This window comes from Lutra lutra, chromosome 9 (genome assembly GCF_902655055.1).
Source record: "Lutra lutra chromosome 9, mLutLut1.2, whole genome shotgun sequence".
NCBI classification, from domain to species: domain Eukaryota; kingdom Metazoa; phylum Chordata; class Mammalia; order Carnivora; family Mustelidae; genus Lutra; species Lutra lutra.
This window is the reverse complement of record NC_062286.1, coordinates 104,992,240-105,012,805: the sequence shown is the minus strand read 5'-3', so window position 1 is coordinate 105,012,805 and position 20,566 is coordinate 104,992,240. Positions and strand designations below refer to the sequence as shown.

The 20,566-nt window shown below is 36.3% G+C and overlaps 1 protein-coding gene across 7 annotated transcripts in view; it reads right to left on the bottom strand.

Moving 5' to 3' along the window:
• TASP1 (taspase 1) overlaps nucleotides 1-20,566 on the bottom strand; it is a 312,933-nt gene that overhangs the window by 203,097 nt on the left and 89,270 nt on the right. For all 7 annotated transcript variants that reach the window (XR_007130010.1, XM_047745119.1, XM_047745116.1 and 4 more), the window contains one exon: nucleotides 17,961-18,067. Coding sequence is in view for 6 of the 7 variants with exons in the window: in XM_047745119.1 (XP_047601075.1) it covers nucleotides 17,961-18,067 (107 nt within the window). In the remaining variant the exon portion in view is untranslated. The remainder of the gene's footprint in view (nucleotides 1-17,960; nucleotides 18,068-20,566) is intronic.

The window sequence follows — 20,566 nt, the reverse complement described above, 5'->3', positions numbered from 1 at the left end:
ACACAACTACTAAAGATAAGCATATTAAAAAACAAAAGGGAAAGAAAAAATGCCCACATACTTTTTCCTTTTATGCCTCAATACCTTAAAATTTTATTAGAAAGTAAAGAGAAATCAAGGAATCACAAAGAGTAGGAAACAAGCTAAGTATATTCTAGGATATAAAATACTATCCAAATTAATTATGATTAGTACTATATCCCAGAAATCTTAAGTCCCATTCAAATTAACCTCAGAATGTTTTCAGACTCCCACCACTCAAAAGCCAGTGTTTAAAACAAACAATCACCCAGCTAAGCTTCATTCATACATATTTCAAAATATTCTCCTCATTGTTCCTAAATAGTGAAAATAAAAGTAGACAAATGTCCAGGGAGTACTCTGGCTGTGGACTTAATGCCTTCTATGGCCTTTTTGGGTTTTGCTAAATTTTGGGCATAGTTGAATCTGATCAGTTGTCATGCCCACAACAGGTATTACAAACTGCCAAAACTAGAGTTTGCTTTCAACAGCAAAGTGTTATACATTAATATTATACATTCTGTTTTGCAAATACCTTAAAATGGAATGTGTATCACCAAGTGCTCCACCTTTCTAGATTGTCTCACACATGTAGACTACCTGACTGGCCCCGGGAAGCATCTGAGTTTGAAACCACCGTCCTACAGAAACTCTGTAGTGTAACCAAGCTTCTGTACTTACAGGCTTCTAAATCTAAGGCTTTCTCTTTCTCTCCACCAAAATATCTAAGTCCTACCCTTTCATCCAAGACCCAGCTTAAATTCTGCCTCTTCCATGAAGCCTACAGTGAAAAACTTTGTGAGTTTGTAGAGTGATTTCTCCATCCTACCAATTCCCATGGCCCTCATTGATTCCTTCACTCTTCTAGCACATGCTCCATGGTATGAGTTCCCTTTATGTTTAATTCCCCTGAACCAAATATAATGGTCAGTGCCTAGGTGTTAAATCCTATTTACTCCCTAAAACCTACATAAAAGCCTGTGTATAAAGGGCACTCGATAAATGTTTGCTGGTGATAATGCTGAAGTCAAAGGGAAAATAGGAATTGGAAAGAAAAACTAAGGAGCCCGTGAGGCCATGACCTCTGGGGGAAAGTTAACATCTGTGTACTCAAGGTGACTTGCTGATGTGAGTTCCACATAACCTCTAGCTACACAAATCAAAAGAGCAATGAAAATGAAGCACTGCCTATCCCTTGAGCAAATGACCCAAAATGACCATCGAAGAGATGGTAATGCTTGCAAAAAGTGGAGGGTGGGGAATAATCACAAGTTTCATACAGTAAGCCTGCAAAGCAACCCCCATTTTTATTTTATTACGTGTCCCTGTCCCTTCTGGGAAAATCACACAACCCAAATAAACAGGTGCTAGCAAATGGGTAGAAATTCTTGTAGTGGGGAGGGTCCATTCTTTTTCCTAGAAAAGAAGACATGATCTAGGATGGTATTTGTAAAACAGACATTTTACCTGCATAGCAGGAAAGGAACTCAGTCAAGTTTTCTCTAGATGGGCACGCCCCCTTGTGGGCACTTCCTGACTCACCTCTATGAAATGGTGAGTTGAGATTGTGGGCTGTTTCTAAAATATCATTTCTCCACAATCAATTCCCTCACTTACTTATATAATATCTTCAGATCTCTACAATACTGAGGAAGTACAGTTACATTATTAGTAATACTTCAGGTATCATCTCTTTTTTCATTACATCCCCAGAAACACGCTTACTGGTAAACAGCAAAGCACTGTTTTAAACTAATGTATGTTTGAAGCACTTAAATAATAGATTCAAACTTACCTTCAAAGATCACAAAATTTACAACTGAAGAAAATAACATTATAGGATTGTCTATCTCAAAATTAATATTAGAATCATCTTTTGTAGATGTTTAAGTTAGTAATGTTAGCTGAGTAAAGACACTGTTCCTAGGCACTCTGATAAGGATAAAGAAACAAAAATGCTCATGGTTCCATGAGCTTACACAATATTATAAAGTAGCCATACACACCAATCTTAAAATGGCAAATGTGTAGATAATTCAATAAGCATTTACTAAATACCCATTATATGCACTAAGTAGAAGAAAGAAATTTGTTCTGATCTGGGTGGCATTTGAGCTGGTTGTTGGATTAGAGCTGGACTTGGATTAGAATTTCCCTTTAGGTCAGGAACATGACAGGGATGCCCATTCTCACCACTTTTGTTCAACATAGTACCAGAAGTCCTAGCTTCTGAAGTCCTAGCCATCAGAAAACAAAAACAAATAACAGGCATTCAAATGGCAAAGAGGAGGTCAAACTCTCTCTCTATTCTCAGATGAATGACATGATACTTTATGAGGAAAACCCAAAAGGCTCCACCCCCAAACTACTAGAACTCATACAGCAATTCAGCAACATGGCAGGATACAAAATCAATTCACAGAAATCAGTTGCATTTCTATCCAATAACAATGTGACTGAAGAAAGAGAAATTAAGGAATCGATCCCATTTACAACAGCACCAAAAACTATAAGATACCTAGGAATAAACCTAACCAAAGTAAAGGATCTACAGTCTAGAAACACAGAACACTTATGAACGAAATTGAGGAAGACACAAAGAGATGGGAAAACATTCCATGCTCGTGGTTTGGAAGAATAAATATAGTGAAAATGTCCATGCTGCCCAAAGCAATCTACACTTTCAGTGCAATCCCTATCAAAATACCATCGACATTATTCACAAAGATGGAACAAACAGTCCTAAAATTTGCATGGAACCAGAAATTTTGCCAGAGGATGGTTGAAAAAGAAAACCAAAGCTGGGGGTATCACAATGTCTGACTTCAAGCTATAATACAAAGCTACAATAATCAAATCAGCATAGTATTGGCACAAAAACAGACACATAGGTCAATGGAACAGAATAGAGACCCCAGAAATGGTCAACAAATCTTTGACAAATTAGGAAAGAATATCCAATGGAAAAAAGACAGTCTCTTCAATAAATAGTGCTGGGGAAATTGGACAGCCACATGCAGAAGAATGAAATTGGACCATTCCTTTACACAATACACAAAGATAAACTCAAAATGGATGAAAGACCTAAATGTGAGACAGGAATCCATCAAAATCCTAGAAGAGAACATTAACATTGGCCACAACGACCTCTTTCAAGACATGTCTATAAAGGCAAGGGAAATAAAAGCAAATATGAACTTTCAGGACTTCATCAAGATAAAAAGCTTTTGCACAGCAAAGGAAAGAATCAACAAAACTAAGAAGCAACCCACGGAATGGGAGAAGATATCTGCAAATGACATTATGGATAAAAGGCTGGTATCCAAGATCTATAAAGACCTTCTCAAACTCAACATCCAAAAAACAAATAATCCAGTCTAGAAATGGGCAGAAGACGTGAACAGACACTTCTCCAAACAAGACATACAAATAGCTGACACATGAAAAAAACATTCAACATCACTTGGCATGGGGAAATACAAATCAAAACCACAATGAGATACCAACTTACACCAGTTAGAATGGCAAAAATTAATAAGACAGGAAAAAATACATGCTGGCAAGGATGTGGAGAAAGGGAAACCCTCCTACAGTGTTGGGAATATAAGCTGGTACAGCCATTCTGGAAAACAGTATGGAGGTCCCTCAAAACATTAAAAATAGAGCTACCCTACAACCCAGCAATTGCAGTACTAGGTATTTACCCCAAATATACAGATGTAGTGAAAAGAAGGGGCACACGCACTCCAATGTTCATAGCAGCAATGTCCACAGTAGCCAAACCATGGAAGAAGCCCAGATGTCCTTCAACAGATGAATGGATAAAGAACAAGAGGTGGTTCATATATACAATGGAATATTACTCGGCCATCAGAAAGAATGAATACCCACAATTTGCATCAACATGGATGGAAATGGAGGGGATTATGCTAAGTGAATTAAGTCAAACAGAGAAAGAAAATTATCATATGGTTTCACTCACATGTGGAACATAAGGACTAACATGGAGGACAATAGGGGAAAGAAGGGAAAACTGAAGGGGAAGAAATCAGAGAGGGAGACAAACCATGAGAGACTCTGGACTCCAGGAAACAAACTGAGGGTTAGAGAAGGGAGGGGCATATGGGAATGGAGTAACCAGGTGATGGTATTAAGGAGGGCACATGTGGTGATGAGCACTGGGTGTTATACTCAATTAATGAATCGTTGAACACTACATCAAAAACTAATGATGTACTATATGCTGGCTAATTGAACTTAATAATAAAAAATAAGAATAATTAAAATTCATTGTAAACCTACAAAAAAAAAAGAATTTCAGCAGGCAGAGAAGTGGCTGGCATTCCATTATTATTATACATGAAGGAAAAGAGACATAAGCAAAAACATGGAAGTGAGAACTTTCAGTAAATTCATGAAAAATCATATGTATTTGGCAAAAGAAAAAGAAAATTCCCAAAGGAAAATAATAAAAAAGTAGACTGGGTCCAAGTTTCAAGAGGATTTGTAAAATCAGGCTAATAACTACAATAACTTACAAATAGTAAAAACTCTATTGAAGTTTCTCCCAGAACAATAAGACCAATACAAGTATTTTTAAGAAAATGTATCCTGGGATAAGATACACAGGTTAAGGAGGAAGTGAATAAGGCTAGAAGCAGGGAAGCCAGTTATGCAGATACTGCAACTGTCCAGCAATCAAGGATGAAATTTTACAGACTTGATGGTGGTAATAATACCAAAAACCAAAAAACAAAAATAAAAAAAATGTATTCATTAAACAAATATTTTTGAGCACTTATATGCCAAACTGAGAAACAATGGTCGTTAAAAGAGATGCCTGAGGACAATAACAGTGATCTGGAGACAAACTCTGAACCACAGAGAAGGGAGTAAGGAGCTCTACTCTACCTGGAGGAGAGCTAAATGAGTGCCAGTGCACATGAAGTTATTAACTACACACAACTATGTAATTCCTAACTCACAGAATGTCCCAAGTTCACTTAAACAATGATTACCAAGGCACGTGTTTTACTAGGCCCACTCTGACATAATTATGCAGAACAAAGCAATAACTCTCTACTGCTGGCCCAATAACTTATCCATCCCCACAAATTTTGATTCAGTATATTAAGAGTAGAGCCTAAGAATGTTGTAAAATTCCCCAGATGAATCTAATGGTATGCCAGGTTTAGGATACACTAGAGAAAAGAATCTTTTAATGAGAGGATCCAGTAAAGGGGCTAGACAAACTCCACAGTGCTACTGAAAATAGATCAGAGAATAATCAAGCTGGAAAGAACAATGGTAATCACCTGGTCCAGCATGCTGACTTCAATGCTGAGAAAACTAAAGTCTACAAAGGCTACATGTTTGCCCAAGGTCTCTGGACTGGTCAATGGCAGACTTAGACTAGAACTCATGGTCCACTATGCCCCATCTCTTAGCCGGCCCCTGTCCCTCAATTCCTCAAGTAATCCCAGCCTCATCTCTTGAATTCTAAATGGTTCCTGGCATCTATCTATTTATCAAAATCTTTGAGGCTGATTAGAGAAAAAGTAGCCCAATCAAGACTTTAAAACTCAAAGATAGTTCTCCTTCAACCTAATTAAGCACCGGTTCTTTCACCTGACCCTAAAACACCCCTGTTATTACTCTGTGTGTGTGCACACATGTATACACACACTTATCTTTTCACATATTGGTTTATTCTGCTGGTCTTATTAGCTGTACATATGTCAACATCACTACATCTATAATGCGACAACGCAGGTCCTTAGTACATGGTGATATCAAATGAGGATATATTTAAAAGATTTGAGTTAGAATCTGATGCTCTTAACACCATGGTCTGAGTCAGTTCCTAGCTTCTTCTACCTGTAGCACCAATAAAATTCCATCCACTGGAGGTCTTTCCTTTTAGGAAAGCTACAATATGGTGGCTTCTACATTATACACAAGATCACCTGGGACTATTCCAGTGATAATGAAGAAATGTTCTTGTTTTTTCTCCACTAATTCTGTTACACTAAAATTAAAACGAGACTCCACAGAACTACTGAATTGAGGGAGAATTTATAAGGCTGACAACATCTGATGCCAACTTACAAGTCCCCTAAAAAACCACTGGTTACTTTCATTACGAAGTAAAAGCAGCAGTTAAGATTTGTCAACAATGACTTCTTGCTTCAATCTTATCTTGCTTACAACTTAACACTCAGTGTAGATTTAAGGCATAATCTGGCATGGGTTCAAGGAAGACTTAGGAAGAAACCCAACCCACCAGCTACTGAATCTTTATATGAGAACTGAGAAGCTTTTCCTGACACAGGAAAAAAGATAACTGTAATTTTTCAGCTACCAAGGGTTGAAAGTTCTGAATTTAAATAATTGATGAATTGACACAAAGCACAAGAAACCAGACATTTAAAGAATTCCTACCAAGTTATACTGCAAAGGAATGATGATCACCAGGCTCCATAACCTACATAATTGTATGAGGTAATGGTAATTAATTAAATGTAATATATTTTTTAGAGGGAAGGGAGAGGGGCACAGAGGGAGGGAGAGAGAAAGAATCTTAAGCAGGCTTCATGCCCAGTGCAGAGCCATCATGGGGCTCAATCTCATAACCCTGAGATCATGACCTGAGCTGAAATCAAAGGCCAGATGTTTAAACAAATGAGCCATCCACGTGCCCCAAATGTAATATGTTTAATAAAGTTATTGATGTATCTGATTTATATATAAGTTCTACAGGCTTATTCAGTAATCAAGATAGGTAATACATATGTAATTTTTAATACATTACTTACAACTCAAAGTAATCACTTAACAGAATGAATTTTCAGTTTTATGAAAAGCTTAAATATATAAACTAGTTATTCCTGTAAAGAGAATTCAAAGAAGTTTCTTCTGTTTACTCATATCTATGCATTAACCATGTTCTTAAGAAATACAACAAAACTCCAGATCAAGTAAATTTCTATAAAAGACTAATTATCCTTTCCCTGTACACATTATAGACAGACATGTACACAAGTACAAATAGAACAATCTGAAGAAAACATGTTTTTTATGCATTTATTTTCTTTGATCTTAACCTACCTCTCACCCAAAAAATACAGTGATTTAGTATGATACAGCTAAGCGTTTACATAATAATTTCAAGATGGTGGATAAAAGAGAAAAATGTTACCCACAATATACTTCAAAAGAATAGAATATATTTATATGAAGCGCACAAAGCAAGGCCCAACATTTCCTTTCTGAAACATGTGGCCAATTTGATGTCCCTATGTGGTGGCTAAAGAACACAAAATTAAAAGTTGTAGCATCTCTTTAGAGTGGTTTTGAACACACAACATTGTATAAAGCATTGCAAAATTTTCTCAACTTGTTCATTAGAAATTGAAGAATGAAAGATATTCACAAAATGGAAAAAGGCCTAATTATCTTTCATTCCACTATCCTATGCAAGTACTGCTTTACCAAAAAAAAATGAAATTAATTGAAAAGTTAAATTACTTTAAAAAGTGGCAGGAGGAGGCAAAGAATTCTATGTACATTTAATTGTAAAATCTGTTATTAAAGAAAAAGGGTGACTATTTCAACAATATGCCTGTGGAAAATGAAGGGAAGGGAAAAAAGGCTTGAAACGTCAAATATATTGAGATCAAACAATACTCCCAACTTCTTTTAATATGCTAAGAATAAGAGAGTCCCTTCTGGTAATATCCAGGGCTAACTGTTTGAAACTGATATTTATGAAATCTAGAGTATGGTATACATTGAGTCAGTTTGCTTTCCCAATGTGAGAATCTCCTCTTTGTAGCAACTCAGTCCTGTGCCATGGTCAAGAACAGCAATTGGCCAATGAGTCAACCACTTCATTCCAAAAGAAAGGTTTCGTTTCTTAAATATGATAAAGATTAATACTAACACAACTACCTTTTTCTTTTTGTATCAAAACAAAGCAAAAAATAAATTTAAAACACGTCATCACTTCATCACATATACTACAAGAATTACTGATACGTATTCTAACAATGAGAGTTCACGACCCAGATACTACTGAAGGAATTAGAAAGAACAGAAAAACATGCTAAAAGGTACCACGCATATGTGATCAGCAAAATTCATACTAAAGGACCCTCCACAGGACAAATAGTTCAGGTGTTCTTACAGAAACACAGTCTTCACTTTGCCTACTTCCAATATTTACCAATTTCAGTTACCACAGTTTAAATAGAACAAGTCACTCAACAACATGGTTGAAATTTCAGTTACCATTGTATATTAACTATGAATAAGTTGCATGAAGTACAGATTTCATTGCTAGCTCTTCAGTTCACAGATCACTATGTAAACACCAGAGGCTCATCGAGATCAGTAACCAGTTATGTCACTTCTTCAAAGTCTGTCATGATGGGTCACCGTGCACAGACAGCACACTGTACATCTGTGCTGCCTTCTTATCTCCTAGTGATAAATCCATGACATTTTACCAAAAAAATGATCACCAAAAGAGGGAACTGGCCAAAAAAGATGAAAGCGAAGCAAAGAAACAAAAAGTGATAATGTTGGAAGCAAAATTCTAATCAAAAATAAATGAGGTTAAAAAGAAACAGCTGACACTGGGAATGTTTGACACTGACACCATTCAAGATACTTAAGATCTGCAATCAGAGGAAATTAGTGAAGACAAATTTATTAACATAAATAAGGAACGTGGCCATGATAAAAAGGACAAAGATGTCCCAGAGGAAGTGACGTTGACAAAAAAACCTGACATTAAAGTGACTTTAAGAGAAAGACAAATACATATGATTTCAATTCTGTGTGGAATATAAAAAAGAAAACAAGTGAATAACAACAACAAAACAAAAACAGACTCATAAATACAGAGAACAAAATGGTGGTTGCCAAATGGAAGGAGGGTGGGAGGTGCACAAAATAGGTGAAAGAGAGTAAGAGGTATAAACTTCTAGTTATAAAATAAGTAAGTCATGGAAATGGAAAGTACAGCACGGGAAACATAATCAACAATATTGTAATAATGTTGTATGATGACAGTTGGTGACTATACTTATCATGGTGAACATTAAATAATCCACAGTTTGCACAACATAGTTGTACAACCTGAAACTAATGTAATGTTGTATACCAGCTAAACCTCAATCAATAAAGAAATAAACTGCACACGAAGGAGAAAGGAGGAAGGCAGGGAGGCAGAAAGGAAAAAAGAAAAAGAAAAAGAAAAAAACAAAAACAAAAACAAAACCTCTGGGAGATATTTTGCAACATGGAAAGAGCAAAGGAAAAAATGTTGAAAGCTGATCCAAAACTAAAAAGGAGTTTGACAATTTACCTTGACATAAAAAGATGCTCAACTCTATATCATAAGTTACATAACAAGAAAGCAAGTGCTATTCAAACTACCCTTGATAAGTTGTTTTTAATACAAATAAAACACTTTAATTCTTACTGCCACTAATGTTTCAAATTAGTATACTAAATAAATATTAGTTTTACTTACTTTTAATCATTGCTCTATACATTTATAATCAACAGTAAAAGACTTTTTAATGTTCTGGCAAAAGTGTTTAAAGGTCATGAAACAAGTGTAATTTTTTGGCATTAAGACCCCTTTGCACATTTCCAGCTAGCACATTTTTATGGTCCAGCACTATCATGCAAAGTATGGACTGTCTATATGCCATAAGGGAAAGAAGTGGTAAAAGAAAAATCCAGAGGAGTTGGGTGCACCCAGAGAGGGGAGTGGAACAAAGTAAACAATAACTATTTCTGTATTATATATACAGCACTACAGTTAAATAGTAAATGTTTCCTTCTCCAGTATGTCTTCCCTCTAAGTCATGAAAAATAAACAAGGCTGAAACAGAGATGCCACTTACCAAGAAAAGGCAATTACTAGGTTTTAATATTATATATTAATATATAATTATTTATATATATAATTATTAATTATATATTAATATATAATATTATTCTTAAAATCTATATATCCTGAAAAGTCACAACAAAATTGTTTTTATTTGATTTATGTGCAGATTAGTTTCTTCCACCAGTATCGGTTTATAGTAATAAAGGATATGTTAATTGTGGGGAAGGAACTGATAAAAACTTTCTCCCCTTACACTATATGCTACAAATTGCCTACCTAACAGCCACACTCCTCCCCCTCCTTTGACAACAAAACCACTATTTTGTTTGGGAAGACAAAGTGTCCAGCAGCAAGCCATGAGCTATATAAGACAGTCACTAGGATAACCCACTCAACTTTCTAAGCTCTCTTACAGCCAAGAATAGCCAAGTGACTGAATTGTGCCTCTTCTCCACTATTTCCCAAAAAATAACTAAGGGGAAGTCTATAGGGAGACTCTGGAAAACTTTTGCATCCCAGATTTTAAAAGTAACAGATACATCTGGCAATAGTCTCCCTACCCCCATCATCTCCCTTCTTCTCACCTTGAATGCAGATGTGACATCTAAAATTGTAGGAGCCATATTACATCCATAAGGCAAAAGGCATGAGAGAAAGGCCCAAGAGAATCCCAGATATGTTGGCTAAGCACCATTGGAAACCTAAGCTAACTCCAGCAACCAACCACCTCCAAACTTTTTATTATATGGCAACAGGCCAGGGAGAAGGAAGACAAATATGCATAGCCTAACCACAATCAGGTTTTCTATTATTTGCCGCCAAAAACATTCCAAGGATTAACTATTCTTATTTTAAACTAAGTCAAATGTAAATGTAAATGATCAAAGACTGAGGAAAATAAAAACACTACAGTTTAGTGAGATAGCAAGCTATTAAATATTTCTCTTGCTTTGATTTTTATTTCTACTAGTATTGTGGCAATATTGGTAAAATCAATTACTTTTTTATAGAAAAACAAGAAATATCAATGCAACAAAAATTTCCAATTGATTTATTTTCAGGATTAAAAATATTGACTTACTCTACCATATACTCTTCAAGACAATGTTTATCTCCTTCAACAGTAACAAAAATTGTCAACATTAGGAAAGTTACCAAACACTATTCTTTTTGCTATATTTATATAACCAACTCACAGGTTATATTATATAGCTCCAACAAACAGTAGTCCTGAGCCTCAATCAATGCTGGCTAACCACAACTATGCTGAAGCTACACACACAGGATAAGGAGAAAAAAACCAAATACAGGTTATTAAGAAAGTAGCTATCTGTCCTTCCCTGTCGTATCTCTAAAAAAATTACTATACTTCCTCTTAAAAATTATAACTTTCTGCCTCACTGGCTCATCATCTGGTGGTCTTTTCTTTCTGTGGGCATGTTTTATTACCTTTACTACTGAAATAAGGCCTACCAAGGTTATGCAGCAAACATCTATAAGACAAAGCCTCTGGCCAGCATCTTTCTTTAATGGCAGGGCCTTAGGTCCCAGTCATTTTTGTAGGCCAGTGTCAAAAACACAGAGCTTTGCTTTAAAGCTCATATATTCTGAATATTAAAAATATTTCCCTGTCAGAAAGGGGAACCCTCCTACGCTATTGGTGGGAATGCAAGCTGGTACAGCCACTCTGGAAAACAGTACAGAGGTTCCTAAAAAAGTTGAAAATAGAGCTACCCTACAACCCAGCAATTGCACTGCTGGATATTTACCCTGAAGATAAAGATGTAATGATCTGTAGGGGCACCTGCACCTCAATGTTTATAACAATGTCCACAATAGCCAAACTATGGAAAGAGCCAGATGTCCATCAACAGATGAATGGATAAAGAAGATGTGGTACATACACACAAGGGAATATTACTCAGCCATCAAAAAAAGGAAATCTTGCCATTTGCAATGATGTGGATGTAACAAGAGGATATCATGCTAAGCAAAATAACTCAATCAAACAAAAACAATTCTCATATAACCTCACCAATACATGGAATTTCAGAAACAAGGCAGAAGATCATAGGTGGAAAGAGCGAAAAATGAAACAAGATGAAATAAGAGAAACAAACCATAACTCTTAATCTCAGGAAATAAGCTGAGGGTTGCTGGAGTGGAGGGGAGTGAGAGGGATGGGGTAGTTGGGTGATGGACATTGAGGAGGGTATGTGTTGTGGTGAGTACTGTGTATTATATAAGACTGATGAATCATAGACCTGTACCCCTGAAACACATAATACATTATATGTTAATAATAGTAAAAAATAATTTTCCTGGGTGCCTGGGTGGCTGAGTGGGTTAAGCCGCTGCCTTCAGCTCAGGTCGTGATCTCAGGGTCCTGGGATCGAGTCCCACATCAGGCTCTCCGCTCGGCGGGGATCCTGCTTCCCTCTCTCTCTTTCTCTCTGGCTGCCTCTCTGTCTACTTGTGATCACTCTCTGTCAAATAAATAAATAAAATCTTTAAAAAATAATAATAATAATTTTCCTGTCATTTAAGATATCTAAAATATTCCACCTAAGGTAATTAATTTGGGCAGCAGTTTTCTTTTCCTTCCTCCCCTCCTTTTTCTTTTTCTTGGCTAAGTGAATTTAAGGATACAGATCACAATGGCAAAGACTATTGAGTCTACATCAATTATAGCCACAAACAACTTGAACATCTACTATCACTTTTGTTCCCCATAACAGCCCTGCTATGGGAGAATATCACAATTTTCTTAAAGATAAGAAAAGTGAGCCTTTGGACACCTGGGTGGCTCAATTGGTTAAGCATCTGCCCCCGTTTGGCTCAAGTCATGATCCCAGAGTCCCAGGATCGAATCCCGCATCATGCAGCCCACTGAGCAGGAGGCTCACTTCTCCCTCTGACCCTCCTCTTTCCATACTTTATCTCTCTCACTCTCTCTCTCAAATAAATAAATAAAATTTAGGAAGGAAGGAAGGGAGGGAGGAAAAGAAAGGAAGAAGAAAGAAAAGAAAAAAGAAAACTGAGCTTTTTTATGATAAATGACTTACTGAATTATAGACCATAACTGACAATGGTAGTCTCTTGACCTCAGATCTCTCTCTCTCTCTCTTACTACTCCATGGCAAAACTTCTCAAAAGAATCATCTGCACCCTTGCTCTCCCTGATTAACCTGTGCCACACTGGTCCATAATCCACTGTGTCACAGAAACTATCCTTATCTAGGCCCACAGTCTTCAGTTGCTAAATCCAAAGGTCAGTCCTCTGCCCTCTTAGCAGTGCTCCATCCAGATGATGACTGACTTTGAACTACTCTCTGGCTTCCTAGACACTCTTCCGGTGATCCATCTGTCTCACTCACTGCATCTTCTTTCTCCTTTGCTGGGTTTTCCTCTTCCCAACTTGTACATGTTTAACTGGCTCAGGGTTCAATTTTCAGACCCCTATCTTCTCTCACTACTAAGTGAGCTCATCTAGCCACATGTATGTATATACCTTTTGATGCCAATAATTCCCAAGTGGAAATCTCCTTTCTGATCTGTCCATAAGCTTCAGATATATGTAACCCAAATCCATAGTTAATCTTTCCTCCTGCTGTAACAAGCTTTTTATTGAAAAACTCCTCCTTAAAAAAGAAAAAGAAAAAAAGGAAGGAAGAAAAAAAGAAAAATCCTCCTAACCAGTATGGTAAGTGGTTGGTTAAATTTTTCAAAAGTTGAATATTCTCTGGGTAAAGTGGAGAATCATTTAAAAACAAAGTACACATAACTTAAACATTTTCTTCTTATTTAAAACACAAAGGTTCATTCATTAGCCAATCTTTTTATATAAGACCAAAGCCTTTTCTTTGAATGTAGGCCCACAACTAAATGTTCCATATCATCTTTCTTATATAAACTATAATACACTGAACTGTCCTAAGATTTCAAGTTTCATTTTATCTAAAATAGAACAAGAATATAAAGACACTAACAACACACCCAGAATGCTTTTAGATTTTTATGATTTTTCTCTTTTACGGCTGGCATGTCTATACTTAATTCTATAGCAATTTTTTATGAACCAACTTTATTTTCTCAAGTTAGCTCTCAAACAAACAACAATCTTACCTTACAAACCCACAACTCTCTTTTTTAAACTCAGTATTCATCAGTTTACATGACACTTAATGAATTATATAATTACAGTAATAATAGCAAACATAACGGGGTTCTTGGTGGCATATAATTCAACTGAAAGGAGCAGAGGAACATGGTACACTAAATGATGTTCTATTAGCTTCAGAGTGTTTAGGGTGCTGTTGGCATCAGGTAATATGTCTTATGGTGAAAATGGAAAGTATTGGTTAATCTGAGTTCATTAAGGGTTAATGAGCCAAATTTCCACTTCTTACATCTATCACCATGAAGCCTCCTCCAGGCCTCCTCCAGGCCTCCTTACCTCAGTAAATGGCAATACTCAGTCACTGAAGCTAAAACCTTTCATTCTTCTCTCTTCCTTACCAGTATCTAAGACAGCAAAAAGGCCTATCTTTCTAGGAACTCTCAAAAGATATCCCTGATACAGTTACTTCTCTCCAATGTCATCCCTATCAGTCCCTGTTGTCAACATCTCCCAACTGTAATAACTTCCTAACTAGTCTCCTCACTTCTACTCTTACCCCACCCTCCATGCACATGACACAAAATAGCCCAAGAGAATGCTGTAAAGTGTGAATGAGATGGCATCACTTCTCTACTTTCAACTCTTCCATGGCTACTCATTATTCATGAAATAAAACAGAAACTCCCTGCCATAATCTACCAGATCCTAATGGAGCCAGCACCCAGCTACGTCTCCAGCTCCATTTCATACCACTCTCCCCTTGCACTCTGCTTTAGGCACACTGACGTGCTTCTCCATTCCCTCCATATGCCAGCTCCCCACCAGGACATTGCATATGCAGTTCATTATGGCTGGAATAAGTTCTATGACTCTTCATAAAATTCACATCTTATTTTTCAATGATTATGTCCTCAGACCTATCATGATGACTCTAGCTAAAGGAGTCTTCCTTTGAGGCTCTTTTGTGACTCTCACATCTAAGTTACTCTGCATCATATCATCTTAAGGGCAGTGCTTTCCTTCCTAACAGTTACCAAACATTGTAAATAGCTTACTTAATTATATTCTTCTATGTTTCTGTTTCTATCCACTAAAATGTAAAGTTTCATTATTGCATGAATTTCTTCCACCTTGTTCACTGTTGCTTTTCTTACTACCCAGCTCTGTAACAAGAGTAACTGCTTAATAAATATTTTCTGAAGAAAAAAAAAATTAATCTTCTGAATAAGATCAGCTAAATATATTCTCTATGAGATCAACTGCATAAAAATCCTAAACTCATGTCCAAAAAAAAAAAAAAAATCCTAAACTCATATATAAGAACGTTCAGAGTAGGGGCGTCTGGGTGGCTCAGTGGGTTAAGCGTCTGCCTTCAGTTCAGGTCATGATCCCAGGATCCTGGGATGGAGCCCCATGCTGGGCTCCTTGCTCAGTGGGGAGCCTACTTCTCCCTCTCCCTCTGACTCTGCCTACCGCTTCCCCTGCCTGCACTCTTTCTGTGTGTCAAATAAATAAATTTTTAAAAGCGTAAAAAAAAAAAAAAAAAAAAAAAAAAGAATGTTCGGAACAGCTTTATTCACAATAGTTAAAATCTGGAAACAAACCAAATGTCTATCAATAGGAGAAGAGAAAAACAAGTTACAGTATATTCATACTAGGAAACATTAATCACTCTATACATTAAAAAAGAATGAGCCAGTGTAAGTGTCTCAAAGGTACTTTGCAAAATCAACCAAAAAGAAAAGAGTACCTTTTGTATGTTTCAACTATATAAAGTTTAAAAACAATACAAAACATCTATGGTGAGAAAAATCAGAGCAGCAGTTACCAGTGGAGGGTCAAGACTGGTTGGAAGGAAGCACAAAAAGAACTGGAAATGTTCTACATCTTGACAGGTATGTGAGTTGCATGGGTATACACATTTATAAAAATGACTAAATTACTCACTGCATGCAAATTTTATCACTGTTTTTTAAAAGGTCAAAAGTCTTAAATTTGCTCACTCAGATATCACATGGGGTATAGAAACCCAAGAAATGGAACCACACTACTATCCACTTTCACCAAGACCTACTTACTAATTTGTTCATTCACATCCTAATTTCCTACTCCTTTCTGGCAGAAAATGAAAAGATTTAGACCAAAAAAATTTGATTAATTGTTCCTTGTAGCAACATCCTGGGAAAATATATATCACTATGAAAGATAACTTATTATGCATTTATATAGAGTAAATACAACTATGACAGAAAGCGTAAACAGTATATAAGCAATCATAAAAGGAATAACCAATAAAGAACATTAATGAGATGTCAAAGTACATCAAATGCCTGTAATATGAGACACCCATCACGAATTGGGTGCTAACAAACCCCCAAGCCATAGGCTAAGCAAGAATGTGGTGGTTTTCAACTTCTCTCTAGCCCTCAAAACACCTAAGATATGCAACACATGGACTCATGACAGCACAGTGATGTGCAAAATGCAAACAAAGAATATAAAAGACTAAGAAACAGAGACATGTAATTAGAATGTAAAAACAAATCTACAGGAATTCAATATACACATTTCCTTATAAACACACTCTACCCTCTAAATAGCCATGTTAAGAATCACTATCCAGAGCTACAAGAACCAAAACAGTAGTCATGGGCCACATGTACCTACTGAGCACTTAAAATGTGGCAAGAGCATATGAGAAACTGAATTTTTAATTTCATTAAATGTTAACTATTTTAATTTTAAAACATATTCAATTATTACAAAGTTTTCAGTATGTTCAGAATAACCTGTTATGTAAACCTACTTTTTCAACTGTTAATTTTGTTAAATTTAAGTACAAACCAAATATTTCCAATGAAAACTTAGTGCCATAATTGAGATGTTAAATATAAAATATACACCAGTTTTGAAGACTTAATTAAAAAATTAAAAAGAAAGGGGAACCCTCTTACACTGTTGATGGGAATGCAAGCTGGTGCAACCACTCTGGAAAACAGCATGAAGGTTCCTCAAAAAGTTGAAAATAGAGCTACCTTATGACCCAGCAATTGCACTACTGGGTATTTACCCTAAAGATACAAACGTAGTGATCCAAAGGGGCATGTGCACCCAAATGTTTATAGCAGCAATGTCCACGATAGCCAAACTATGGAAAGAACCTAGATGTCCATCAACAGACGAATGGATAAAGAAGATGTGATATACATATACAATAGAATACTATGCACCCATCAAAAGAAATGAAATCTTGCCATTTGTGACGATGTGGATGGAACTAGAGGGTATTATGCTTAGCAAAATAAGTCAATCAGAGAAAGACAACTATCATATGATCTCCCTGATATGAGAAAGTGGAGATGCAACGGGGGTCGGGGGGTTAAGGGGATAGGAAAAGAATAAATGAAACAAGATGGGATCGGGAGGGAGAAAAATCAAAAGAGACTCTTAATGTCACAAAACAAACTGAGGGTGGCCGGGGTGAAGGGTGTAGGGAGAGGGTAGTGGGGTTATGGACACTGGGAAGGGTATGTGCTATGGTGAGTGTTGTGAAGTGTGTAAACCTGGCGGTTCACAGACCCGTACCCCTGGGGCTAATAATACATTATATGTTTATAAAAAAATAAATTTTTTTTAATGAAAAAGAAAGCTCAACAGCTCACTAATAATTTTTCCACTGGTTATATTTCTGAAGGGATATTTTGGATTCACTGGTTTAAACAAAATAATTATTAAAATTAATTTCACCTTTTCTTCTTACTTTCTTAAATGTAACTACTAGAAAACTTAAAAGTACATATGTGGCACGCATTGTATTTCTACTGGAAAGTACTATTCTAAAGCTGATATGTCTAAATACAGATTATAGATATTATGATACATTAATGGTTAATATTTCAAACACCTCCTGACCTTTTCACTTGATTGTCTTCTTTTCTTTAGTTGAATGAAATCTGTTTCCACTCTTTCTGCCAGCTCTAGTTTCCTCTTGTTCCTTTTAAATGCAGCTAAACTGAATCCTATAAAAGAAACATTAAAAATAACATTTGAGAAATATTAGGGTAATGAAGTAATGAGATATCCTGAAGAGCCTTTCTTAAGAACGATGAAAAAAGGGTTAAAAAAAGTTTTTCCAATGTACACTGAAGTGATAGGAGAATAAGAGAAATAACCTAAGGTTAAAGGAGTAAAAAAAAATGTTAAATCCAGATAGGCAAATCAGTCCTGAAGGTAGATGATACCCAGCAGTATCTGCTAATGCATGCTACTGCCAACTTTGGTTTTGAAGGTCTCTGTGCATAAAGGACAAGGAATGAAATCTGGAGGCAATACAGCATGAGAAAACATACTAGAGATTTTCCACAAAAAAGTAAGGAATCTCAAGGAGTAACCTGCCCAGTGAAAGGGAAAAACTAGAAAAGGCCACTGTACACAAAAAAAAAAAAAAAAAAAAAAACCACAGGAAACCTGCAAGTTTCAGCTGTGGCTATAAATGTAAAGGAGGAAAAGTCTCACTAGAAAATTCTTGAACAAAAAGTACATTCAGACAAATTTAAAGAATTCTTATTATCTGTGTGGTCTGAGAACACACACACACACACACACACACACACACACGTGATCTTGGTGTTGCAGAGCTTTAAAAACCCATCAAAAACAAATGCAAATACTGCCTGGAAAAACACATCTTAACTTACCAGACCTCAGAGAATTCCCACGTTCCAATTAACATGAGCCCATAGTTTAAAAAAAAATTACAAAATACATGAGAAATGAACCACCAAAAATAACAGACTAAAAGCCAGCCAAATATAAGAAAGGATAACATGACCTACAATGGCCTCAAATAATGAAATAATCAGATATAGAATGTACAACATGTTTATCCTCACAGAAATTAAGAAAAAATATATTGAAAATATAATTAAGGCATAAAAAATGATAAAATGACCAGGCAGAGTTAAGAACAATGGAGCTTCTAAAGATAAGAAATATAATAATTAAAAATTTTAAACTTGATGTATAGATTTCAACAGCCAATTAGATTCAGCTGATAAAAGAGAAATTATAAACTAGAATACAATGCTAAAGAGATAGAGTTTTCTGATTATGGCAGACTAAATTATTCAGAGTAATTCTCCTACTTAATTTACTAAAAATGTTGGATAAAATATGAAGAAATATCATCTTAAAAACATTAGAACCCTTATAAAAAGTACCAAGCTAAATTCTGGGGTAAACCGAGGACTAATGCTGTTATTACTGCACTACGAGCATTTGCCAACACTAGCACACATGAGTTTGTTTAAATGGCATCAAAGAGAGACATAAGACAAGCCCAGAGCCCATCAGAGGTGGGAGTTTCATAAGAGACACTTCCCACAAAATGCTGGGGACTGAAAGGGCTAATGGTCTCACAATAGAGCTGATTCAGAACTATGCAAGTCCACTCAGTCCACTCCTACCTTCTATCTCAACACCAAGTACATTCGAACAAGACTGTCTTGGATCTAGGGGAGAAAAGAATGAGGAGGAGGAAAGGGATAGGAATAAGAGGACTTAGAAAGAAAAAAAAAAAAAAATTACCCCTGAGAAGTCCAGAGTTGACTGGAGCACTTGCTTAGAGATTTGCAAACACATAGTCTGGGTGGGTCAGGGAATGTTAAACTTCAAATTAAGTTTAAGTAGATTCTGATTAATGGTGTGTAAAATAATGGAAAAAATATATATTGGTCTCTACCCTTAGTTCCTAGGAAAGAACTCTTAAAATCCTTGTAATTTCCTAAATTATAACAGCACTAGGACCATCTTTTGTTCTACTGTTTGGTCTTTGACCCCAGTTTCTAACAGAGCTCCTAAATCCCTTGGCATTCCTTGGTTGATACAAATGTCTTTTGTTTTAATGAGGCAACTCTCTTAGTGGGCTCCCAGATAGCATCAGGATGAAGACTAGTCACCAGAAAGACTAAACCATGATTAAAAGCTTGAAACTTTCAGCCCCATCCCCATTCACTGGGAAGGAGGGAAGTACTGGCAATTGAGCTAAAGAGTGAGCATGCCTACATGATGAAACCTCCGCAAAAATTCCAAAAGTACAAGGTCTGGGGAGTTCCCAGGTAGCTAAACATACATGTCAGGAGGATGATACAAGTTAACTGAACCCAAGAATGGGGTCATGGGAACCTCTGATTTATAGCCAGTTGGTCAGAACTACAAGTGACAACCTAGACTTTCAAACGGTATCTAAAGAGGAGGTGGTAGATTTATGAGACAAATTCTAACTCCAACTGGAGTCAGTATTGAACTGAATTGTAGAACACCCAGATGGCGTCAAAGAATTGCTTGGTGTAGAAACCCACACATCTGGTGTCAAAAGTGGTGTTAGAGAGGTGTTTTTATTGTTTGCTTGTTTGTTTGTTAATTTATTTGAGAGAGAGCGTGCACACAAGTGGGGGGCAGGGGCAGAGGGAGAAGACTTCCCAATGAGCAGGGAGCCTGACATGGGGCTTGATCCCAGG